This window comes from Euwallacea similis, chromosome 29 (genome assembly GCF_039881205.1).
Source record: "Euwallacea similis isolate ESF13 chromosome 29, ESF131.1, whole genome shotgun sequence".
Classification (NCBI taxonomy): Eukaryota; Metazoa; Arthropoda; class Insecta; order Coleoptera; family Curculionidae; genus Euwallacea; species Euwallacea similis.
The window spans coordinates 91,452-119,155 of NC_089637.1; the positions used below are offsets into that span (position 1 = coordinate 91,452).

Genomic DNA, 27,704 nt, shown 5'->3' on the forward strand with positions numbered 1-27,704 from the left:
CTCCTAATTAACACTAAAATTGAAGTTTTGATAATGTTTAACTGAAGACTTTCAGTCTGAATTGTCAAGAAGTAATGGTGTAGATATTGGGCTCCAATTCAAAGAAAATTTACGTATGAACTCACTTTTCTAAGAATTTTTTTTATTTCCATTTTGATAGAGAAATGTTCCAGGATGTTGTAATTTTTCTCAATGTGCGATTGTCTTTTTATGTGGAAAAATCGTGAAATTGATTAGTTAAGAAGCAGTGGTGTACTTGTCTTAGACTCGAGAAAGTTATAATAATTCACAGTTTAAAACCGAATGTTTTTATTTTGAGAAACAAATTTTACGCCACTGTAATTATACTGATAATTATACTTATCTTCCTAATTTATGGACAATTTGATATATTAAGAAATATTGGTGTACTGGACCCAGCCCCAAAGAGGCTACGAACTCATGTTTCAAAACAGAAAATTTCTTCTGTAACCTGCGGTTCTGACTTATAAGCGGTCAAACATGACGTGCTCACTTTTATATAAACACTTATACCTTTTGTTATAAAAATGATATCGAGCTCTGCTTTGTATCATTCTATTGAGAAATATTTTCTCTATAAAATGGTAAAAAATTGAATGAGACAGCTGGACGCACGTAAAAACGGAACCAAAAAAACTAAAATTTTTCAAAAAAACAAACTAAAAGTAATATTTTTTCTGAATACTGACAAATCGATGGCGAATTGAAAAAAGAACATTTTGCTTTTTTTTGTTGTTCTAACTCATCTGGATCAAAAGTTATCATTAAAAAACGAAAAATTGGCTAACTTTTGAAGGCAGTTTTCACCCTTTAAACCTTGAAAATGGCACGTAAAATATACATCACTATTCTTAGATAAGTTTAAACTACTTCTCTTCAAAATTTCATTAAAACCGGGTGCGGAGGGGGGAGAGGGGTATACTTGGGTCCCTTTTCTTGTTAGTCCCAAAGAGGCTACAAACTCACATTTCAAAAAGGAACATTGTCAAAAATGTCAGAATTAGGAACGACTATACGTTATAGTATATATATTTCGTTTAATACTGAATCAGATTTTCCTAAGTTATGTGGACAAAACTGTCAAACAGTGGAGTATTGGAACCAGTCCTAAAGAGGCTTGAAGAATTGATATTTCATTAGACAAAGTTTTCTAACCTGGGAGGGAAGTACGCTACGTGACTATAATTTTATTTAACATAGTCATAATATTCCCCCTTTATGCGGAAAAATGTTTAAGCATAAAGAGAGAGAAAAAAAAGAGAGAGAAAGTAGTGTTACATATGGATGTTACATTACATTCCGCATTCTGTTACTAAAAATATTTGCGGAATGCATAAAAATCGGAATTCTGGGAATGGTAAGTGTCACACATAATTCTCGTTCGCTGGTGCAATCAATTATCTTGTCGAACCATTTCGATTGGAACATCTTGTTCGATACAAAATATTATGTGAGTTAACAATTATAACAAAATTTGGGTTTTTAGATCACATTGTGTATACAATTATTTTATTTATTATACGTACCCTATTAAATCCGGATTCCAATAGAGAAGCTATTGTGACTTCGTCCTTTTCGAATGAACTGAAAAAAAAAAAAATCACTTAGAATTATTAAATAGGCGCTTTCGAACGTTTGAATCCAAAGGAAGAGAAAATAAGGGAGATAGTTTTCAAAGCTACAACTCAGATTTCTCAATAATATGTAAATTGAATATTCATTAACAATACCATCCGGAACACTTGCCTACAAGAATATTGCATTTCATATATCGACCATAATTTCTTTTGACATTATATAGCGCTTGAAAAAAGTATTGCAACACATATTTTATAAACCTGATATTAAAAAAAATACTTAAAAACGTATAATTTTATTTGAAAAAAGATGTTTACAAAAGACATAATTTTCGATCATCAAATTTTTCACCCCTATTAACTTATTAGCTTCAAAGGGAAAGATACCCATACAGTATATCAAATGAAAGATAATTCAATAAGTGATACAACAGTATACTCAGAACTAAAATTCCATTTACAGTTAGAAAAAAAATATCTAACTTCATTTAAATTCTAAAACGTAAATAATCTAAATTTTGTGATCTATTTTTGTAAACGGAACTTTCTAAATGACCCCATAAAAAATCGAAAGGCGTAAAATCTGGAGAGCATGGTGGCCATTCTATTGCGCCTCTTCTACCTATTCATCCCCTAGGGAAAATCTCATTAAGATACTCTCTCACAGCCGTAGCACAATGTGGTGGTGCATCATCCTGTTGGAACCAAATATCATTAGCCATTTGTCGCCCATTTTGTCGAGGAAAAATTGCGGTGATTGATGGAACTATTTCGTTTTGCAATAAATACATATATGATGCATTGTTTAAGTTCCCCTCTATGAAAAATGGACCTATGAACTAGTGGTCGATTATACCCATCCATAAATTAAGTTTTTGCGGAAGTTTTATATATAGAGTCTGCATCCAACGAGGATTGTGTATATACGAGTAGTGATAATTACGTCGTTGAATAGGTCCATTTAAGCCAAACGTTACTTCATTCGAAAATAAAATTCTAGAAAAGAACTTGTTTTCCTGAACGCCTTTTTCTTGCAACAATTCACAAAATTCCATCTTGCGATCAAAATCTTCAGACGTTAACTCTTGGGAAAAGAAAAGTTTGTGTCGATAAAATTGTTCTCGTAAAATATTCCTTACTCATTTTGCAGATACATCAAATTCATCAGCAAATTTACTGGTAGACTGTATGAAATTTTCATCGATAGATAAAAGAATGTCTGGTGCTTTATCGCCACCAGTTGCTGTTCGAGGTCTTCCACATTTTGGAGCAGCTTTCAGCCTTCCAGTTTGTTGGAATTTTTCATTAAACCGACAAACTACACTTCTATCAATAGCTCGGTCTGGATATTTTTCATTGAATATGAGACACACCTCTTCGTAAGTTATTTTGCGATCTCCATACCTCACAAAGATTAAAATTTCTATTTTTTGCTTCTCAGATAAACGATCCATTATTTAAATATTATGACTGTGGTAGATGCCTAACAACTGAATTCAACTACTAATGAATTATATGAAAACCAAAATGTTTTGTATCTAAAAAAAATATTTACATGGAAGACGATTTGCAATTTCTACGTCTTAGGGTCATTTTCCCCTCTCTATCAAAATGATATAAGAAGGGATTGTCTATTTAGAAAGCATAGATTAAAACTTTTAATCTTTTTAAGATATAAATTTCGTTATATTTTTTAAAAAGAAACCGCAGATACAATTTTAGTTTTAAGTATACCGTTGTGTCCCTTATTGAGTTACCTTTCATTTGATATACTACAATAGGTACCTTTACGTTTGAAAATGAAAAGTTAGTAGGGGTAGCTGGGTAGGGGTGCACAATTTTAACATAGAAAATGCATTAAATGCCATTTTTTTAATAAAATTTTAAGTGTTTAAGCATTTTTTTTAAATATCGGGTTTATGAAAGTTATAAACGTGTTGCAATACTTTTCACACGCATTGTATAATATTCTAATTATTTTTAAGTAGTTTCTTAAATAGTCTTTTGTTAGAAACGATACCTTCTCTTTACTATGGCTATGATGACTGTATGTTGACTTCCCTTGGTATTCCTTATTGATCTGAAACAGAAAATAAGTCATTAATATGCTACCAAAATAGTTATTCTGAGTTTATCAGAACTGAAAAATATTATTAAAGGAATGCTACAAGAAGAACACGAAATTTGAAAAAGAGGCAGAGACCCTGGATAAGAATAACGCAATTATTTCCCTTGTCTTATAGAATAACTCAGATATCAGGAAAACCCAAACATTTGGACCAGCATTACAGTTCAGTAAATTCACTAAATTCATGAAAACATTAAAAAAAAAATAAAATAACGAAATGAACAGTGGCATTTAATTTAAAGTTTTCACCAAAAATTTTGATTTTATTTGTTTTAGGTGTGCATTTTATTAAGTATTTTATGTATTTCATAATGTATAAAAATAAGGATACATAACCACCTATTTATTTATATTTTCTGTTACTAATTATTATTACCTTGATTATGATACATTTATTTAACATTCCAATTTACCTTTGAAAATACAAAAGCCTGCGTTTCAGAATGAGGTAAATTGTCGGTAAGGCGTAAACGGAAAAATACGACAAAAATGGCAAATAGCTGACTTCTGTTGCAAGTTTGAAAATATTATTACGATCCGATCTATAAAGAGATGGGCAAACATTGAAATTAATCCTTGGGATATAGGACATATGCAAAACTTTCCGAACATAGAATACCGGATTTATTTAACAACAAATGAATCATTTTGCTGTAAACAGACGAGGAGTCAGAAATTAATAATACTAAGGAAACATCAATCCACACATCAAATTGTCCAAGAAAGTACCTTAATAAAGTTAGATTTATGACCGATTGATAAACAGTGATTGAACCTTTACGTTCACGCAAACAAAAGAACAAAAAAACAGAAATTTATATGTGTTAAAATTGCTTCAGCTCGTACGTTTTAAACCCAACAGAAAGTTTGCTTTCCTTACATATTTTATTAATAATAATCGTGTTTATTGCAAAACCTAAGTACGTGAAAGTTTGTTCGGATAAACAAATAAGTATCAGTGGCAAAAATATGCGCTCCATGAACCACAAGTACCACTCCATTCAGCCATTTTCCCACCATACATTTAAAGTGCCTAACCTGATAGCGATCAATCGAATAATGTTTTCGACTTAAACATTAATTAAACTTTATATATATAAACCTTATTTAGAATAATTAATTTTGGAAGTACCTACTTATGTATGTATCAATTTCTCGATTCAACACCGAAGAATCTGAGTGGTATGAGAAACGAAATCTGTAAGTCATCAGATCCAACGTACTTCTTATGTGGATTTGAATCTCCGTATTAAACACAACTATTTCCAGCCACAAAACTGGAGTTTTATTCTTGTACGACTACTATTGCTGACTGAAAATGTTTCTAGATATAAAGGACAATTTTCCAATAACAATACGGTTTTACTAGTAAGACTATAACATTAACTTTTATGGGTCCATTTGCAGGAACGACTGACCTAAAGCGAGGACCGATTAAATACGTTCGTGGATGTGTTGTTTTTGAATATTGTTATTTTATGGAACCTAATTTGAGTTTAAGTCATACCATTATATACGTACATTTCGACATAACGTTATTTTTACTTTTTTGGGCTTTTTGGCCTAGAATCGACGCATGGAGTTCTGGACAATACTGCGTCATGAGCTCTTTTGAAAAGACGAAACAGTGTATGGAATAGTGAGTTAGTTTATTATAAATATTCTGTATTTTTTCCCGAAGTTATTTTTTATGAATATCTACTTCTACTTTCAGTCTGTGCCTTGTTTTGTTCATCCTTTCGAACCATAATAATTTTTTAAAATATAATTCTCTGATCTGTGTTCTTTTCATTGTCTTATTACTCCTCTTATTTCTTTTTATTATTCCTCTTTATTATTCCTCGTGGTAAAATTTCCCAGCTTTAGTGATTGATTACGATCGTTCTATCCATTTCTTCATAGTTAGTATATTTCGGAGGAGTCCCACTTTACAATCCAATATTGCCCGGATTTGCCGTCTGAGTGATTGTGCCGCTAAGATCATTGATATCTACTTTGATTATATTGAGTTTTATTGTGTAAATACTTCAATATCTGCCAATTCTCTATTTTATCATTGTGGTATTTATAGTCTCCACTTTTCTTGATACCGACTGGTACAATGATATCCAACGTCACAAGGATAGGACACCAATATTACAGAATATTTGAAGCATTAATAAGTGTTTAAAGTACAAGTTTATTAATGACGATAATAAATAATCGCCGGAGCGTAACGAGCGCATCATTAAAGCTGAGATTATTAATCTCTCATTAATATACGTGTTAGTAACAATACTTTTTTACAGACAAAAACTAAAGAGTACTGTAAAACATTGCTACTTTAAATTTGAAAATTACTTCACTTACCCTAAGTAAACTTGCATTTTACCGCCAGATGAAAAACTCCTATGTGAGAAATTTAAATCTGCAGAAGTGACATGGTCCTGACGATGGTTTTTAATTAATATTTTCGAAACGTTTCGAAATAAATTCATTAAATTTTGTACTTTATTACAACAATTTGTGCTATTTCTGAGTTTCTATAAAGAAATTTCCGTATTTTCCGGGTAATGCAAAAGGTACATTTAAAAAGCACCTTAACTTTTTTTGTACTTAACTTTATTGATGATTTTATAGTAAAAATATTAAATTCGAAAATATTTACATAAAAAAGGTACACTTATTCAAAGTCAAACTCTCTAAAAGTTTTCGAAAAAATTCAGACTTTACAAATGGACGGATACTATGTTTCATTAAATAAATATTAGATTTGAAACCCTTTTTTTATTCATTTTATTTTATTTTCATTCATCATTATCATTTTCACCATTGAACTTTATTAATAAATACATTCATTTATTAATAATGTATATGTTATATATGGAAATGGTAACATTTTTTTTGTTTCGTTTTAATTTGGGTTTTAAATCTGATATTTATTAAATAAAACATAGTATTCACCAATTTGTTAAACCTCAATTTTCTCGAAAACTATTGAAGATTTCGACTTTCAACAAGAGTACCTTTTTTATGTAAAAATCTTCGAGTCTAATAGTTTTCCTATAAAATTGTCAATAACGCTAAGTACAAAAAAGTTTAGGTATTTTTTAAGCACTACCCCTCTGTATTGCCCTCCGTTGGAGAAATGTGACACTTTCTTCAAAGACACTCAGAAAGAAGACAAAAAGTTATACTAAAACACAAAAATTTTATTAATTTATCTCGAAATGTTTCGAAAATATTAATAAAAAACATCCTCAGGAATTTTACACCCTGTATATCGAAAACGAAGTACTTTTCAATATATGTTTATATGATGTTTTCCTCACATTTCGGGACCTAGAATATGTGGTTGAATTTATGGCACTATGTTCAGAGACACTTTGTATAGTCCCATTATTCTTCTGTGAACTGTCCTATGTCGATAGTAAATGTTTCATTAAAGTGACTTTTCAAGGTATGGCATATATAATCTATTAATGATAGCAGACAAAGGGAAATTCTTGATATTTAAAATCATATTAGAATCCGTAGGAATGGGCTGTTCTAGATTTAAAAACATGCAAATTTCTCTACATTTAAAGAACACAGCCACGGTCTTAAGAGGTTTACCATGATGATAATTAATTTCATTTGCATGACATTTTTAGACTCAAAATTGTGCCAGTTTCGAGCACCTATTTGTCTTATCTCTCTGAAGAATTTAACAATTGGAATCTCTTCTCTTTGAATGTAATTTTCTCTTCTAAAAATCTATTTAAATTCATTTCTTCGCATCTCCCTTAGATACAAGTCTGACAAATATTATAAAGTTCAAGCATGAAAAATGTACAAATTTCGTTACTCAATAAGTGGGTATTTCCCTAAACGATTTTACAATAAGATTCTCATTTCATTAACTTTTAAATTTTTAAAAAGTTTAAAGTACAATTTCTTTATTTCTGAATACCCTCAAATTCTAGTGTGATAAGGATGATAATGATTTGAAGCTTTACAACGTTGCAAACTTTCTTCTGACTGGGTTAAAAAACATGAACAAGTTGACAATTCCTGTACTTCAAATTGTTTGAAAAACTAAAAATTTGCAACTTTATTTCTACTTTCCTGAACACCTTCAAATTTAATGCTAATGCACTGGCCTATACGGAGCCTCAGCAACGTGTAACTTTTATCTAACTCCTTGGACAATTTTGCAATAAGAATATTTTCCTTTGAATAAAAATGTTTAGAAAATCTGGAAATTTTAAATCTCAATTTCATACTTTCCAGATTTTCTTAGACTCACGCCTTATGTACGTATATTTCAAGTCTGAAGAACGTGTGAATTTCCCAGTTCAGATAAGGTACTTCTGATTATCTAAATAATTTGGCTCTCAGAATCAGAAATCAGAAATACGAAAATGTTCCAAAAATTTTGAAATTTGATACCTTTGTTATTTTTTCCTCTTGAAATCTGAATTACTAATTCTGAATCTATCCAATTTGGAAAATGATTAAGTAATAAGGCAATAACTACGTCTACGTCTGCCAGGTATACCAAAAATTTCACGTGAGTGGTAAATTTCTACAAGAAATTCACTGGACTTAGAGGTTAGTTTATTAATCTACTTTGTAAAATAATTGACTCGATAACTTGCTTTTGGCTATAGATGTCAACAAGCTTATCTTAAAAGAATAGTCATGTTAAGGATTTAACTGTAAAAATAAGTAATTAAATTTTAAAGCTGCTTATCTACCATAGGAATAATGAGAAACTTTTTGATGTGATATGCTGCTGTTGGTTTAAAAATTTAGGAGCCTGAGGCAGCACAAAGAAACTTTGTGTTTCTACCAAAGTAACTAAAATTGGCAATATTCCAGTTAAATTTATCGTTAATTTGTGTGCAGAGGCAAATAGTATTTGCAAAAGAAATTCGCATGATCGCACTAAGTACGATAGACTTAAGAAACATAAACAGAGGAACAGTAGTGACGGCTCTCCATCGCAGCAACAATAAGTTGCAATTTTTATTTTTTCCTTAAATTCCAGTTTATTCTTTGATGTTTACTGCTTCGAATGGAAAGACGCAACACAAAGGAACATTTTCTTTTTGTTGCAGTAAGAACGACCATATTTAAACCTGAAGGAACGATTTATTAAACTTGGAACAGAAACATAAAAGTTCCACTAAGTCGCTTTGGTGCGTAAGTACTTTATGGCATCAGCCTCTGTTTATTATTAGAGGTTGGCATGGGTGTGGAAACCCTTGGAGAAAATTATCTGAACTGAAAGGCCAGTTTGTGGATCTAATTATTTTAAAATAATTGAGCTGTATAACGTCTCTTTCTCCTTTTTAAACTTCAGAAATTACCCAGAGGTTACCCAGGGGTAACTTTATAGATCTAATTTGGATAATAATTGAGTTGTAAGATACGTCGTATTGGCTGGGGGTGACTAATTTAGTTTTGAAGATATCTCCTTCTGTAAAGATCGTTCTTAATTTAAGATTCTATTTTGAGAGCTGTATAACAAGTTCTTAATTTTAGTCAATACACCAGATTTCTTCGGAGTTTAAAGCTACTCTGAAACCAGTAATGTAGACTAACTAAAGAGGCTGTGACGAATCTAAGGAATACTGAATGTTTTTTCTTGGTATAGCAGATTGCCTATTTTATACAGCGTGTCAATTTGAAACCAAATCACCCTTGATATTTAGGTCTTTATAGAAAATATGTAATTATGCAAAAACACGTCGATTTTATTTTCAAGGGGCGTCTTCAAGGGGGACATTCTTTAAGTCAGTTTTCTATTAAATTGCATGCACCCTCTAGTGGGGGTGGGAATAACCACTAAAATCTTAAATAGGAAGGGGGGTTGAGTTCTACCTCATTTGAAAGGTCTTTCAATTACCTTTCCAAATGGTCCCGTTTTTTTTTTCATTGGGAGGTTTCCAAAAAATTACGTCCAAATCGTAAACAAGCTTAGGTATCAATTGTAATGTAGAAAAATTGCTTATTAATGTTTTGTGTTCAAAATGCTATCCATTATTTTCTAAATAGTAATAAAATCAATTTTCCAACTCTAATAATCACAAAAACTTCTGCGCGAATTTCTCTACGCAGCTGTAATTCTTCTCTTCAATCCTTCCAAATCTTGAGGCTCAGTTTTATAAATAACAAATGATTATTTTTGTTTTTATTTGTATTTGTAAATACATTTACTTAAATATTCTACTTGTAGAAATAACAGTAAGAATAAGACTGTTTGATTAAAAAAGGACGATGAAATTCTTAAGTTTTTTGTTAAGTTATTATTTATTATTTTAAATTTTATTTAGCAGGTTAACGGCTGCTAATAGCTATTTACAAGGAGATCTATTCATTTTCAACAAGATGGAGTTCCACCATACTATTTTCTTCCCGTTACACAGTGGTTCCACGATAGTTTTTCTGTCAAATTGATTGGTCGAAGAGGACCAATTAAGTGGCCACCGCGGTTGCCCGATTTAACACCCCTGGATATTTTTCTCTGAGGGCATTTTAAACCTGTTGTTTATAAAACCCAGCTTCAACATTTGGAAGAATTAAAGAGAAGAATTACAGCTGCGTTTTGGGCAATTCAAGTAGAAGTTTTTGTGAATGTTAGAGTGGAGTTTGAAAACAGACTCAATTACTGTTTAAAAAATAATGGACAGGATATTGAACACAAAACATTAATAAACAATTCTTCTAGCATACAGTTGATACATAAGCTTGTTTACGGTTTGGATATGATTTTTTGAAAACCTCTCAATGGCAAAAAACAGATACATTTGGAAAAGCAATTGAAAGACTTTTTAAATCAGGTATAACTCAACCTTCTTTCCCATTTAAGATTTTAGTGGTTCTTTCCATTCCCCACTAGAGGGTGCATGCAATTTAATAGAAAATCGACTTAAAGAATGTCTTCCTTGAAAATAAAATCGGCGGGTTTTTGCTTATTTACATATTTTCTATAAGAATGCGTATCGTGGGTGGATTGTTTCCAAATTGACAAGCTGTATATCATGAATCTCGAAGGAACTCGAATTTGATAACCTGCGACATTTAACAGCGTTTTACATTAGTATTGTATTGAGAAATATTTCTATTCATAAATCCTTATGTTGGAAATCCAGACGGTAACTGTCTTTTTTCACTTGAAGAATAGTTTCCTTTGAGAAGTCAATTTCAGGGATAACAGAAGAAACGTTCCCGATTAAAAAATAGTCTTTCTACCAACACTTTGTGATATTGCCTTTTACTGACGGACTTTTGATGCTGACGCTGCTAAATACAATCAATCCTCGACAACACATACTACATCATCAGTAGTTGTTTGCCCTAAAACAAATTTATCTCCTTGAAGCACAAGAAGAAAAATACAAACTTTTTCACTCGTTTCGTGTCCACTCGAAACGAAATAAACCGGAAAAGCAAAAACGGATGGACAAGAAGGACGCTCTATTAGCAACAAGTGCCTCCAAAAGCAGGTCGATATACCCTCCGTTCCTATTTATCTCTTGTTCGGAGACTAAATGAATTATTTATAAAGGAATGACGTTCTTTAACCTTGTTTGGCGTCACTCAGTTCCCCTGAATTGGCCTATTCTCGGAGAGAGATTTTATTTTGATTTTCCTGGATATGATGAATTGGGGTCAGGTAGGCGTCGTAAAAATATCCAGAGAAAAGCTCATTCTTTAGTTGAGGGAGTTTAGAGCGATGTACTTTATTTTCCTAAGCTCTTCTGTCAGGTTTTAACAATTCGTCCTTTATTAGATACACAAAACAATTAAATCCGCTCATGCATCAAAGTGACGATTTTTAATTAAAATGTAAGTCCTTGGAAGAGCTCGAAACCAACTTGCATTGCAAGACTGCTAAGACAAACAAACAGACCTCAATGCAAATTTCCTGCTTTGCATTCGAGCCTTTGTTCTTTATAGTCAGCTTTAATAGCAGCAATTCACCCTTTTGATTCGACAAAAAGAAATTTTGAACACTCTTAGCTTCCAACTTTAAAACACCATTTCACGTTGATTTTAAAAGCACACATCGCACGCAAAGTAGTACTGCGAATTAGCATTTTAATCGAGTTTGTTACTTGGGTTGGCCAATATACATCGAAGTCCGGTCTAACACCGTTCTGTCCAGATTTTCCTTATCCAGAAGCGAGCTTATGAGCTGGCTTGAGTGCAGGATATGTTGCCAGGGTAAATTAAATACATGAGAGATATATAAGGATTGAAGGGGCTTTTAAGGCTGCGCGTGCTTGGGGCTATTAGTTTTCCTTAACATTGTCTTTTGAGGAGAGTTATATCTAGCTTCGTTTGGACAAGCGGCTTATTAAATTATTGTTTGTCGCTATAAATCATCGAAGTTATGACGAGTTTTATGTTGGATCTGAGAAAAGTGGTTCTCAGCAATTTCACATGATGTAAATATTAGTAGATTATGTCCACTTTGCGGGGGAAGGGGCGTGTTTCACTATTAAGATTTTGTTAGCAGTATTTTTGGACTCTGAGCTAACCTGAACTAACCAAACGTGGAAACCCTTCATCCTACACATTGAAAACTTCAGAACTTAAATTTAGAATTAATTCGTGTGGGGTAACCACCTAGTTCAATAACCTGGCGGGGCTCAAAGTTTTTTTCAATTATACTTTTACGTCACAACGGATAACAATAATTTTAATTTAGCGCAATAAAAATATCATCTAAATAGCGCCCTTAAAAATGTTGAGAATAAAGAACGGAGAATAATTTCAGACAAGCCAGACAAGCCTCCTTTCATTCATAAGGTCTCGCAAAGAGGTTACTGGGACCGTTAAATTGTAGCACTGTGTAATTGCCCAGAAACTGCCTGTAATCCAGGAGTTTCAGACCAAAGATATTCTCGCACAGTGGTTTCTGGAATAGCCAGAAGAAAACGTTTGATAACAGAAGATTTTGGAATACAGAATTATTTCCTTCTTTATCATTATTAAATCACCGAAATCGAGTTACTGGAAACGTTGAAAATAATGAGCACCCTGCGGAATTTTCTGTTGGGAGCCAGAAAATGCCCGATAACAGAGACAATTTCCCACTGATAATTAACGATTTTAGGGCTAATTTATGAGTAGAGTCGTTGGATTAAAATATAGTATACCTACTGAGTGTCGTATTATGGACACCGACAGGGCGTTCCAGCAAGAACTCGACACCCTGAATAATTTGTTTATTATGCAATTCGTGAACGTTCGGTAGGACAGGTTGATTATAGTTCAAAGGGACCCAGTTTAACGTACACGATAATCACTCACTTTCAGCCCTCCCCCCTGCAAAGCTACCCCCTTAAAAACTTAATTAAGAAGTAGGGCCAAGTGATGCATTGATTGAAAGAATATTCAATAGCCTAAATAACGATGATCATCATTATTTATTTTAATGACTCTATCTATCAAAGGGACCTTATTTATTATGTGAGGTGAAAGGTAAAAAAAAGATTTATTTGTTGTGAAACTGTGTTTGTATGCAGTCGAAAGTGTATTAGTATTTTTTTGCTAATGACTACTTCTGATATTTTATTTTCGTCACTTCCAATTTTATTCGTGCCGAATCTCATACACGAATAAATTTTTCAAAATGGTTTTTTCACTTCCAGAAAAAATTGAATTTGTTGAAATTTACTATGAAAATGTAGTATCAGGTTTGATACTGGTGTAGATATAAGACAGTGTTTATACCTTATGAAAGAAATCACAGGTCGGGATAAAGGATTAAAAATATGAGTTTATTAACACAAAGTGAAATAAAGCGGAGGACAATGAATTCGCGAGCGCGGACACAGCTTCTGAGTTACCAGCGACTGACCGAACCAAGAAGAATGGCAGAATCCTGAAGACGACGAAGGGGAAGACTCCGAAGCTGTCAATGCTGTAAGACGCAAAAATGCAGGTAATAGACACAACAACGCATGTGTCCGGAATCCTGTGATTGGCTGCCGAAGAAGTAATAACGACGAAGACGACGATGATGGAACCGATGAAGAACGTACCCGTCATACACCAATATCAAACACGGTACTACGAAAATGATGGTTCAGCAAGATTTGCAGCGCGAATATTTAATACCACCTAGAAAGAAATGTAGTATGACTCATAGTTAATAAGAAATTTATGAAATCCCGATCTGTGGGTAATAAATAATTTCAGCGTCAGAGACCAATTAGGAGCGATATGATAGAAGTGGCGGTGTTGGGGCAATTTTTGATGGATAATACTCACTCAGTAAGAAAGGTAGCAGAAAGCAATGGAATATTGAGGAGTAGTGCCCATTATATCATAGGAAGTCATAAGTTTTTTCCGTATAAAATCTAATTAATTCAGAAATTAAACGAGGATGATCTTGATCGTTGTTTTCAATTTTGTGAAAAATTTAATGAACAGTTATCTTCTTCACTTATTTTAAAATATATGTTTTTCCGATGAATAGACATTTTTCTTAAATAGATAACTCAGAGGCACAACTGCAGATATTGGAACGATAACAATCCACATTTAGTAAAGGAAGCACAGCTGTAGTGTCCGGTTAAAATAAATGTTTGGGCTGAAATCCTAGGCAATCACATTGTTGGACCGATTTTTATTAATGAAACTTTAAATGGAGAAGGTTACAACTTTTACAAGAAACTATTTATCCTGTTATAACTGAAATCCTTGAAGGAGATGAAAACATTCTGAATGGTGAATTAGTATTTCAGCAAAACGGAGCTCCGTCTTATTTGCATGTAGAACATCGCAACTTTTTATATACCACTTTTCCCAGTCGCTAGATTGGTAGAAAAGCTCCTATTGAATGGCCACTCTCCTGACCTCATTCTCCTAGATTTTTTTTCACTTGAAATTTAAGGTTTATAGGACCAAATCTGAACCTATCGAAGCTTTACGTGAACGAATTGTGTTAGAATGTCACGTTCTTGTCGTCCATGTGTTTTTAAATGTTAGGGAAGAATTTCAAAATAGACTGTATTATTGGCAAGAAGTTAATGAAGGTTATTTTGAATAATGCTTAAAATAAAATAAGTTTTGTATTTTAATTTCACCTCTTAGTATTGTAAATAGTAAAAAAGGCCGCTTTGGCAAATAGAATCATCAAAATAAAAAATTATGATTATTTAGGCTATTTGATACCCTTCCAAACAATGTATCACTTGGCCCTATTTCTCATTTAAGTTTTTAGGGGGGTGGCTCTGCAGGGAGGTGGGGTAAACATGTAACACAGTAGCTATCATGTGATACGTTAAAATGGGTCCCTCTCGAAGCTATAATCAACGCATCCTACCGAATTTTCGTAAATTTCATAATAAATAAGTTATTCGGGGTGTCTAGTTTTTGCTGGGACACCCCGTGTATATGTAATATATACTATCCCTGTATGTCAGTTAATTTAAGATTTAATATACAACTTTTCGTCGTTTAATATAACCATTCACAGCACAAATTTAAGCAAATGACAAAAGTCTCAAATCTTTTTCTCTCTAGAATTTAAGTAGATAATAAAAATTTATTTTTAAAATGATCGAAAACGTTGAAACGTGAAAATTTCCTTCCTGCCGCTAAGACCTAAAACTCAATATTTTTTAAGTCTATGACCTCCTTCTTACATTTATAAGAATTTGCCCTTACAGGAGTAAATTAAAGTTTGATGTAGAAACTTCTCAACTCAAAGGGCTTAAAGGACTACACAGTGATGTATTATGGGGCTTTAACAAGTGATAAAATCTTCAAAACGTTGAATAAAAAGACTGCAGGTGTCCTGGTTGTAATTATTTTTAAAGTCCCTGCAATTTGTTTCTAAATTCATACGCTTTAAGATGTTAAATTGAAGTATAATGTAGGAACTTTTTAACCCTCATATGGACCACTACATTTTAACTTACTATAGACCTTTTATAAGTGAGAAAACCCTCAAAATGTCGGACAATAAGTATGTAATTGTCGTTTGTAATTTTAATTATTTGTACATCCTCTTCCCTACGTTTCTGTTCTGACTTCAATGTAGAAATATTTCAAATCTTAAATTGTTCACCACTTATACAGGGTGGCGCACCGAAAACGAAATAGCCATTTTCAGGTATTCGAATATATATTTTCGAAAAATTCTCAGAGACGTAAACTTTATATTCAAGAGGGACACATTATAAACGTTTACTCTCTCCTTTCACATCAACCCCCTAACCGGGGTGAGTTAAACCCCTAAAATCATAAATGAAAAATAGGGTCGAGTAGTACCTTGTTTTAAAGGTCAATTGAAAGTCGATACTCGTCGTGGTTCTAAATTATTTTCAATTCTTGTTCCTGCATTCCTAAATTTGTATGAGTAAAGGTGTTAAATTAAAATTTAATGTCGAAAGCATTCGACCGTTAAATTCTCTCATTCACAAAGGTACACAATAGGGAAGCAGTGCTAAGGTTATAAACAATCAGGCTAAAACGGCTGTAGTTATCACGATTCTTATTACTTTCAGAATGGTCCTCTACGCTTCTTTATCTTTATCAATCAAGAATTAAAGTTAAACTTTAACATAGAAATCTTTGCCGTCTCAAATTGCAAACAACATCATTTCCTATTATAAACGTTTTTGTAGTCACTGAATGTTCAAAATTTTGAAAAAAAGGCTGTATGGAGCTATTATCGATCTGCTTACCATAGATCTGGGAACAAGATATGATTCCTGCTTTTTCATTCGGAAATTAAAAAAAAATTAAAATCCATTTACGGTGATATAATGATAACCTCAAAACATGGCCATTCGCACAACATTAAAGGTACTGAAATGTTTCAATTTACCATAATTCCTCATTCTACAGGATTCTCTTAATTCCTTTTTAAATCTCTTTAGGATTTGTAAGATTTCTGCAAGGTTTCTTTAAGTTGTTTCAAGTTAAACGACTTCCTCAAAATCCTCGAGTGTATCCGAAGCATTTCTTTTTCTTCGAGCTTCCTTAACAATATTTTTCTAAATTATTTGCCATTTTCACCAATAAAAGTCTCTGGAAAATCCTCCCCGATATTTTTTCTAATCCTCGTAGAAAAGCTGCGTATAGGAAATTGGGAAGAACGCGAATTAAAAACTACCCTGAGAATTTGATACGTAACCTGGAACTCACATTACTTTAAACGGTAATCATAGAAAGTTTCCAATGCGCATAGAGGAGTTACGAAATTCGTTACCTAACTCGTTAATAATACGCATTCTGAAGAGATTAGCTAATCTAAGTTCTGTATTTTTAACATTTTCATTAATTAAGACGTGTAATTTTATTTAAAAAAAGCATTTAATGTATTATTTTCGATGTCCAAAATTTTCACCCCTACCCAGATACCCATTGCAGTATGTTAAACGAAAGGTAATTCAATAAGGGATACAACGGTTCATTCAGAACTAAAAGCGGATCTACAGTTTCCTTGAAAAGTAAAATTGTTAGATACAAAATAAAGTAACTCACTGTTACAACAAAACAAAATTGAAATTCCCACAATAAATGCTAAAATTGGGCTCCAGTAACATTTTCAGTCGTTTCTCGAACTCGTTTATGCAATTATCCAGTGTTGCTTCTGTTATTAATTCCAATTCTATTTCAATTCTGAAACGTAAATCATCTAAATTTTGTGAACTATTTTTGTAAACGGAACCTTTTAAGTGACCCCACAAAAAATATCGAGAAGCGTATGATCTGGAGGTTGTGGAGGCCATTCTATTGTGCCTCTTCCATCCATTCACCTCCTAGGGAAAATCTCATCAAGATTCCCTTTCATAGCCATAGAGCAATGTAGCAGTGCACGATCTTGTTGAAACCAAATATTATTGGCTACTTGTTCCTCATTTTCTCCTGGAAAAATTGCGGCGCTTGACGGAACATTTCGTTTTGCAATAAGTCAAAGTATGATGTGTTTAAATTTCCCTTTATAAAAAAGGGACCGATGAACTGGTGGCCGATTATACCTATCCATAAATTGAGTTTTTGTGGATGTTGTGTATGCAGAGTCTGCATCTAATGAGGTTTATCTGTAGACGAGTAGCGATAATTATGTCGATGAATAGATCCGTTTAAGCCAAACGTTACGTCATCCAAAAATAAAATTTTAGAAAAGAAACTACTTATATATATGCCTTTTTCTTGCAACAATTCACAAAATTACATCTTGCGATCAAAATCTTCAGACGTTAACTCTTGGGTAAAGAAAATTTTGTGTCGATAAAATTGGTTTCGTAAAAGATTGCTAACTGATTTTGCAGATACATCAAATTCAACGGCAAGTTTGCTGGTAGACTGTATGAAATTTTCGTCGATAGATAAAATAATGTCTGGTGCTTTATCGCCACCAGTTGCTGTTCGAGGTCTTCCACATTTTGGAGCAGCTTTCAGCCTTCCAGTTTGTTGGAATTTTTCATTAAACCGACAAACTACACTTCTATCAATAGGTCGGTCTGGATATTTCTCATTGAATATGAGATACACCTCTTCGTAAGTTATATTGCGATTTCCATACTCCAAAAAAATTAAAATTTCAATTTTTTGCTTTTCAGATAAACGATCCATTTTTCAAAAATATTCTGAATGTGGTAGGCGCCTAACAACTGAATTCAACTACTAATAAGTTCTATAAAAGCCAAAATGATTTGTATCTAAAAAATTATTTACATTGAAGACAATTTGCAATTTCTACGTCTTAGGGTCATTTTTTCACTCTCTTTCAAAGTGAAATAAGAACGGATGTCTATCTAGAAAGCAGAGATTAAAACTTTTAATCTTTTTAGGATATAAATTTTGTTTTATTTTTTTTTTAAGAAATCGTAGATACAATTTTAGTTTTGAGTATACCGTTGTGTCCCTTATTGAGTTACCTTTCATTTGATATACTACAATGGGTACCTTTCCGTTTGAAAATAAAAAGTTAGTAGAGGTAGCTGTGTAGGGGTAAAAAATTTGAACAGGGAACTAAATGCCTTTTTCAAATAAAATTGTACGTGTTTAAGTATTTTTTTAATGTCGTGTTTATGAAAGTTATAAACGAATTGCTATACTTTTACAAGCGTTGTATAATCCTGTCCGTTTTTGCGAAAAAGCGTAATCAAGGATAGATACATATGTACATATCTCGTAAATCGACAGTTCTTGTATGTATATTTCACAGCGCACATTGGGAAAGCAGAGATATGAATAGGACATGTTCTGCTTGTTTTAGTTTTGAAATTGATGCACGACTGTAAGTTGCATTCGTGCAAACTTACCAAAAAAAAATTCATGATAATAAATAATTAAAAAAACATTTTTTTTCCTTTCCATTTATTATATTACCCTTACTGATTGCATCATCGGAAATTTCTACAGTAATTTCCCATTGACTGGTCGGTGTAACAATAAGATACCAGTGTTGCACTGTTGAAATATAAAATTCAACAGACAAATTAAACTCTCCCGAAAATAGCAAAGTTTACAAATTTAGTACGTGTCTGATAACATGTAGATTCTCAAATTTTCAAAGAAAGGATATATAATATGTCGGTAACGCGAGTTTTTTTATTTTATACGATTAATTTGAATTGAGGCAAATTGCAAGAGTGGTCAACAATGATTAAGTAAACTTTAGATAACTTTTTGAGACAAAAAGAATTTTAAAAACCACTAAAAACCCGGTGGTGATTTTCGGTTTTCCACGAATATTTCACAATTATCTTACTTTTCTTACAATTTAACAATATTTCCAACATCACGGGAATCTCGAAGATTGGCTTATGAAGCTTCAAGAATGGGACCTACTACATTACATATTCGACCTAGCTGCCAGAAAAAAAAATTAAAGTCCTACCCTGCTTTTGTATGGCTGCACTACTCGAGATAAGGGCAAAAGAATGGTGATATGTTTGAAACCCTTTCAATTTCTCTAGTTTTTTCTGAATCATTAAAAAACGATCCCATGAGTGAGAAGCCAAAATCGCGAAGTTCCGCCCAAAAGTGTGATGGATATCTCCGATCCTCTCATATTTTGTGGCATTACACGTTACATTGAAATGTAATTTTGTTCCCATATTAAAGAATAATTTCCCTACTCTTGGAAAATATTTCAACGACCAGGTCTACTGCTGCAACCACTGTGCCTCAGGAAGAATGGCAGGACCATAGATTTTCAAACCCTTCATATGCCTTTACTGTTTCTGAATTTTCATTAACGTAATAGCAAAATAGCACTTAACATCTGCTAGTGTAAATCAAATGCTTACAGCTTACAAATGCTGTAAGATCGATGCCTCTAGTCAAACCCTATCCTTAATTAGTCCCAACCCTAATTTCAGCGTCCTGGTGGAATAAATCAGCCTTGAGGAATCGTCACAGGAAGACCGAACAAGTAAACAGTATAAAACTCCTGTGGGTAAGATTTCTCTCCACATGTCTGCCGGATGATAACACAATTTGTTTCGGCATAAAAGAACACAAAGTGAACAGGAGCAACGGAATTGCACGTGGGATTTCTTTCAGCAAATCGATCTTATTGCAAGAAAATTCTCTTGTCACAGTTAAATTAAATCATTCCTTGGAGGATTCGATCGTTTTCTGTAAGTAACATATTCGGAGGTGTTTGCTTTCAACTGAAACTAAATAAAAAGAAAACAGAGACCATTAGGGCAAATTAGCTCAACAAAGGGAATCGAATTTGAGTCGAAATACTTATAACGAAATGTAATAATAATCCTCAGTTCAGAGTTGAAAATCTATGGGCATTTATTTAAACTAAGGTAGAGCTAATTAGAGTCTTTGTTAAAGTTACTAAAGGGCTTTTGTTGCGGATAAGACTCTGTTGTCTCCTCGCTTTAATAAAACGAAAATGAGCTTCGTATTGTTTGCCTCTGAAGGGATTTTACCTTTCTGAGAATTATGTCCGATGCAATTCACTTTTCAGCGAAAATGCGCGTTTTTATATTTCCGTCGTTTTGTTGAAAATTCAATTTAGAAGAACAAACACAGCTTTGGTTGATCAAACTTAGTTAGACCGCTGCTTGATGTTTGTCTTCCCAGGAGTCTGACACAGTAACCAAGTTGGCTAAAAATCTAATTGAAACTGCATTTGGCCGGAAGAGTTGAAGACAGAACAAAAGTTTGCTCTATCCTTTATTTGCTTTAAGTTACTTCTCAGTTTATCTCAAAAGCTGAGGTCTCTTTGATGCAAATTTTATTTATTTCCTGTAATTTAGTAGTCGACAAGAGTCTCTATATTAGTTGAGATTTGTCGTTAACTGATCCAAAATAAGTATTTCTGTTTTTTAAATAAATTTGCTATTCAAGGTGAAAGATAATAAAAATAGAAAGAAAAATAATTCATCTACAGGGTGTCCCAGAAAATTTGGGCAATCTCTTGGATCCAAGATGAATGCATCAAAATAATATGACAAGTTCCTATAAAATTTGTTCTACAGACCCCCGGAGATAGAAGATCCTAAAAGATGTCTCTGGAAATCAGTTTTTCTTGAATAAATTTTAAAGTACTTAGTGTAATTGAATTATTGTGGACGTTAGATGAGGTTCCTTAAAATTGTGCCATTTAAACACCTATACCATGTTTAGTTTGCCGATAACGAGCCAGCTTTAACACAAAAATGATCATTTTTCTGCACCTTTTATCAATAACGGCAGGAAAATAACTTTTTTAGATAGCTTCTGCCTTAGCCTAACAAAAAGGTATCGTTGCTCGTTATCGCAAAAATAAACAGTTTTCCAGAAAACACGATTTTTACCGAATATGGTTTGTATGCTAGCGTCAATTAATAATTTACATTACTTTAAATTTTGCAATAATTTTATTAGACAATAGGGAAAACTTGTTGGAAATAATTGTTTTTCATTGTGAGGACATAAAAAACGAATTTGGAGCATTGTAGAGAGTTCAACAACCTTCAATTCTTAGACCCAGGGAATGCATATGATTAGAAGAAGTTCAGATTGAACCAACATACAAAATTATTTAATGAAAACCATATTTGGTAAAAAAAATTTTTCTCTCAAAAACGATTCATTTTTGCAATAACAAGCAAGAATACATCTTTTTTAGTCTAAGGTAGAGACTATCTAAAAAAGTTATTTTGATGCTTTTATTAATACGAGGCGTAGAAAAATTATAATTTTTGTGTCAACTTGATTCGTTCCTGGCAAACTGAACTAGTGAAATGTGTTTGGTACAATTTTAAAGAATCTCATCTAACATCCATCATACTAGAAAATGATTTAATTACACTAAGCACTTTAAAACTTATTCAAGAAAAATTGATTTCGAGAGGCGTCCTTTAGGAGTTTTTTTTATCTCCGAAAGGGGATTTTTATTTGTGGAGTTTTATGAAAAACATGGTGTAAACCCAGGAAATGTGCATTGAAGCAGTCATGGAAACAACTAAATATATTGAAGTCAGTATAATTCCAATTTTTGAAGGAAAGTTCTAATTGTAAGGGTAACAAATAAAAAATTTGCAGATTTTTATGTTTGGATGTGAAAAGAATGGACTGTAATTTGCTCAAAAGCCACGTACAGTTTATTTATTTTCTTCTTTAAAAAGTTGATTCTCAGACTTCCATACCTGACGTTAAAGAAGAAAGCGATACTGCTGGGGGTAATTGAGAATCAACAACTGAGAGTCTGCACTGTAAGGTAGGATTATTATTGCACAAGAAGTAATAAGTGTTTCTATATCGGCTATTGTTCACCAGTTCTAACTTGAAGAAAGAAGGTCTGTGGGTTTCTCTTGTAATAACTCATTGACACACTTGTTAAGCAAGGAAAATGCAAATTCCAAAGATAACTGGGACGGAAGGATTAGGTATCCCTTCTGTGGATAAATTATAACGGTGGTAAATTAGTCATGCGATAAGGAATAGACAATATGGAACCGTTGCTTTTGAAAACTATGGAATCGAAAGAATCCAAACATGGAACCCTCATAATGACATTTTCTGGTTTTTACTGTTGTAGACGTATTGTAAAAGTGTTAATAATACAATCGGATGGGGAGATGAGCATACACGTTTACATATTCTTTAAGTTATATATATTCAAATATTGTCTGTTTTTGCCACATTTATCTACTTAGGCAAAAATTCACGATAAAATGAATAAAATTTCAAGGGAAAAGCCACTGGAAACGATTTAAGGTTAGACGATTGAACCTTTTTCCATTCATAATATTTACATTGGTGGTTAGGCTAATGTTATTGACAGTAAAATTAGATTTAACGTTTATTGTGAGTTTTTCGAAGCGAATTTATGATATAATTTACATAAGTCTTTCATTTCAAAACAAATCACGTCTAAACATCTTTTCATTATATGGAAAGTTTGATTTGAGAAACAAGTCCATTGAGATATTGGGGGGGAAGTTCCAAAAAGCTCTTAGATAATTTTATCACTCACCCTCTCTCTTTTAGCTAACTTCAGTTTGAAATATCAAATGGCTCCCCGCTTCGAGTGATATATGATTGCAAAAGGCATAAAATTCCCTATGCAGTCCAAAAGATAGGGTCAAAAAACTAGTTAAAGCTGCAGCTTTTACAAATTGCAGAGAAAATTGTATGTCAATAAAACGAATTATTTTTAATGCAATTTGTTAAAATGGTCAGATATCTTGACAAATGTTCAAATTTTTCCTGTTATTTGGGACAGTAATAAAATTAATTTTCAAATTCCTGTCAAACTTTACAAAAAGTTTCCTTGGATATGATGAATTTTCATAATACTGTAGCTTTTTGATCGTTACTGCTTTCAGGAGGTGTCTTATAAATCGTAGATCTCAAATATCCAGAAAGGAAAAGTTGAGAGGTGTCAGATCCGGCAACTTTGATGGTCATTTTATAACTTCTCATCTACCAATGTATGTACCGGGCAATAGATGATTGTTGACGATATACAGGGAAGATTATACGATTTGTATGGTCTTCTCTCTATGTATGAGCACCGTATTTTACTCCCATTTCTTTAAAAAGTATCCAAATCCAAAGATAAACTTCCGAAAAAAACCAAATCAAAATACGACATAAAAACTAATATGTACAAGGTATTTGTTATTCTTTTTTCCGACTGACTGAACTTCCAAGGTTGGTTGAATTAGAATAATATTGCCGATTGTGAAGCACCTTTAGGAAACCCTTACATTGTCGCATATCGAGTTGCTAAAAAAAGAGAGAAAATTGCTAAATATTTCAAGCTGTTTTGCTTTGTGAACTATTTTCCTAAATACCTCACAAACCACTCAAGTTTGTGAAAATTTCTTAAATGAACGCCACAACGACATATTTTTTCTAATTTAACTAACCATGTAACTTTAGCCACAACAGCAATAGTAAATGCACTTGACCAGTAGAGTGAAAAATATTGCTGTTAATATAAACAAAAACGATAGTAAACTTAATAAATATTTCCGTACGGACCTAAAAGACAGATTTTGTGATAAATATTACTTTAAAAAAAAAAAAGTCATAAACATAGGTTCCCAAATCCTTCGTAATTGAGATACATACATAACTAAGATACCTAGTGATGTGTACAGTGATAGTTTGGATATAGTATTAAAAAAATTAAATGAGTGCCTACTATACTTAAGGGAATATAATTCACTGCTCGCAAGAGAATACATGATATAACCTTTAAATGTATTGTCACATGAAGTACTGTTCAAATTCTGGGAGCTGCAGAGAAAAATTGAGATTGATTTTCAAATATTTACTCCCTGTATTTGGTTAAGAAAAGATTGGTGGACCTATGTTTACAGCGAATTTGTTATGTACTTTTAGATATAGAATTTGATTAAAAATCTCTGGAATAATATATTTCTCAATCATACATAATTCCTAATTGTTGGGCAGAACTTAACTTTTACCCTGAGCCAATCAACGAATACCTATGGGAAGCGAGTTCTTTCGGGGGAATTTCACTGGTGGAGGAATTACTTAAAACTTCAACTGTAGCTTTTATAGAATATCCCTGGAAACCAATGTATCTGCCAATATACTTTCCGATTTTTCTTAGTGCCAATAGGTCAAAGTTCTGGTCACTTTGTCGAAGAAATATTCTTCGTGGAAACGTTGAAATAAAGACAGAGGGTTGGTTAGTATCAGGGTTTGCCTAGAAATGATTTTCTATGTAAAACTGCCAGTAAATTGATCCCTTAAAAGGGTAAAACTGTTCCTGCTAGCATTATTTATAGCTCTATTGAAAGCCTGCTGATGGAAATATCCCCACTAAGGCACTAATTCTTGTAGTTGCGCCCTTCAACTATTGAGGTGTCAAAGGGAAAAGGGAGGGGAAGAGGTTTTACAGAGTGTTGTGATATATTATGGTAACTTTGCCATAACATAACAAAAGGATTGTTAATTAAATAGGGCACTTATTTTTTGTGAAAATTTAAGTTTAAGTATGGAATATTTAGTGTTTATGCATAAATAAGTGCAATAAAAGTGAAGTAAGTAATAAAATTGCAAAATGGAAATTTGCAAGTAAGTTTGTTTTGCAGTCATTCTTCTGGTTGGAATTGACTATGAGAAAGAATATAGAATTGAGCATAAGCAGGCATAAAATAATGCAAATAATTGGAAACATTAATAAAAAGTTAGATTTCACTTTGAAATGTGAGTCAATAAACATTAAATAACTTAAAACATGAAGGTAATACAAGAAGCTAATATTTTCTTCCTGAACCAATCAATAAAGATTCGTGAGACCTGTTTTCCTAAGAGGGTCCTCAGATACAATTTTCTGGGAAAGCTATAACACATAATCTCATTTTGTGCTTTTTTACACAAAAAATAGTGCCTTTTTTACACAAAAATAGTGCCATTTTTACACAAAAAATAGTGCCCTTTTTAGGCCAATTGGAGAGATTTGCAAATTTTCTAATACTTGTGTGTGTGATAAAAAATTTATACAGGGCGGTCCTCAAGGGTGTTCCGATATTTAAGGAGCTGATTCTCTAGATTGTTCTAAGACAAAAATGTTATATAAACGTATGTTTTAAATTGAGTCATTTCCAAGACATAGAGTGTTAAGTATTAAGGATTTTTTTTTCGTATTTTAAAAATATAATAATCATGAAAGCAACACGAAATTGTAAGAATGACAATCGAATACGTCATAGTTCATTTATTTTGCATGGGCAACTTTATCTCTTTAACAAATTATCTCTTATTTTCAGCATAGATTTTCAACGGGGCATATTTTTTTCCCTAAAACAACTTATCGTATCAAAAAAACAAAAGAGTCGGTTTTGGTGTACTTTGAATCGGTTATTTAAAAAAATATATCCAATTTGAAAAATGCCAATGGCGTACCCCCTATTTCTCTATAAGAATTAACATGATAACCCCTATGCACGTCTATAGGTACAGCATTTTTCTTTAAATACAAGAGAAATGTTCTGTTTGGGCTATTGTGTAAGTACACCGAGTTTCCATAAAATATCTTCCGCCATTTTTAAAATACGAAAAAAAATATTTTATTTTTGTTAACATTTAACACCCTGTATCTCGATAACGACTCTTTTTAGGACATACATGTAACATTTTCATCTTCGAACAATCCAGAGAATCAGCTCCTTAGATATCGGAACACTTTTAGGAACCACCCTGTATAATTCAGAGAAAAAATTTCATGGTGCTTTTGTTATACATATACATAATATGTCAAATATAAAGAAAAATATTGGTTTCTGAATACTGAAAATGACACTTTCTTCTGATATATGAATTTTACATTTTTTTTCCTTTAAACCGTAGCTTCACATCTCACCATTTAAACTCTATGGCCAATACTACAATAATCACACACTCACCAGGTTGCACAGCTAGATCTTTTGAAAAAATTGTACAGACGTGAAATAAATTTACTTCCAGAGAATTGACTTATCAACATCCTTATTTGGCAGTTATTAATACCCACCCGAACGCATCTTGACACCTTTGTCGATTTCTTTTCCAAACTCCATTAACTATTCAAACAATACTTGTACCATGAAGAAATATCACCCCATTTTCGATGCAAACGGATCATAAAGCCTACCTGGCGCATATCCAGATTCATTGTCAGCTCTGCACATAGCTATACAAATTTGCTCAATAGCTGAAGCTTATACCCAGGCGCCTGTTGACAATTTAACAATGGGGGCTCTGCCAGTTTCATGGAGTATGTTATTCCAGGGAATTTCGCACCGCTTTAGGATGGAACAAAGTGGATTTCAACCCTAATGAATTTATTATTATTTGGGTTTGCAGGGTTGTTTAAAGTTTCAATCCCTACGAATTAGTGTAGGTCTGTTTAAAGTTCTTGATTTGTTATTGTTTGCAAGTGTGGCAGTTATCTCGAAACTGAAATAGAGAGATGGATTTTTTAGACGATCTGTTTGGGCTCAATTCGAAAGAGAACTTTCAAGATAATCAAGATTTAGGGAATTTCTTTATTGTCTTCGTTAGAGCTACGGAAAAGTCAGCAGTCGGAAAAAAAGGGATCTCATTATTATCATGACGGTATTTACTGTTAATGCCTTCTGTAGAAGGTCATGTAAAAACCACTTTCAAGGAATATACATTTAATGATATAGGAGGATGGATACCTCTTTATTAGGTAGGAGAAACACTCTCACATAGTCCATTAATAATGCATGGGTTAAAAAACTATTGAATACAATTGAGAGATATATCCTGAGTAAACTTGGAAAGTTAGCTGAAGCCAAATTCTATGCAACATTTAAAACCCTTTTTTACACAATGTAAATAGTTAATACTCACAAAAACCAAAAGCGACATTTTCATCCTCTAGAGCCCTTCCATTATAATGCACTTTCCTCCGTTCGGTATACGTCAGTATCAGATATTTACAAAAGGGTTTCCAGGCGATAGCAAGAAGATGTACTTTTCACCACAGAGCAGGACTACAATAATAGCTATAAATTTAAGCTCAATATTACCCAACGTTTTAGTAT

At 32.7% G+C, this 27,704-nt stretch overlaps 1 protein-coding gene across 6 annotated transcripts in view; it reads right to left on the reverse strand.

Moving 5' to 3' along the window:
- Pde8 (phosphodiesterase 8) overlaps positions 1-27,704 on the reverse strand; it is a 145,984-nt gene that overhangs the window by 27,886 nt on the left and 90,394 nt on the right. For all 6 annotated transcript variants that reach the window (XM_066403529.1, XM_066403533.1, XM_066403530.1 and 3 more), the window contains 2 exons: positions 3,619-3,678; positions 1,548-1,605 (listed from right to left, as the gene is read on the reverse strand). In XM_066403529.1, the coding sequence (XP_066259626.1) occupies positions 1,548-1,605; positions 3,619-3,678 (118 nt within the window). The remainder of the gene's footprint in view (positions 1-1,547; positions 1,606-3,618; positions 3,679-27,704) is intronic.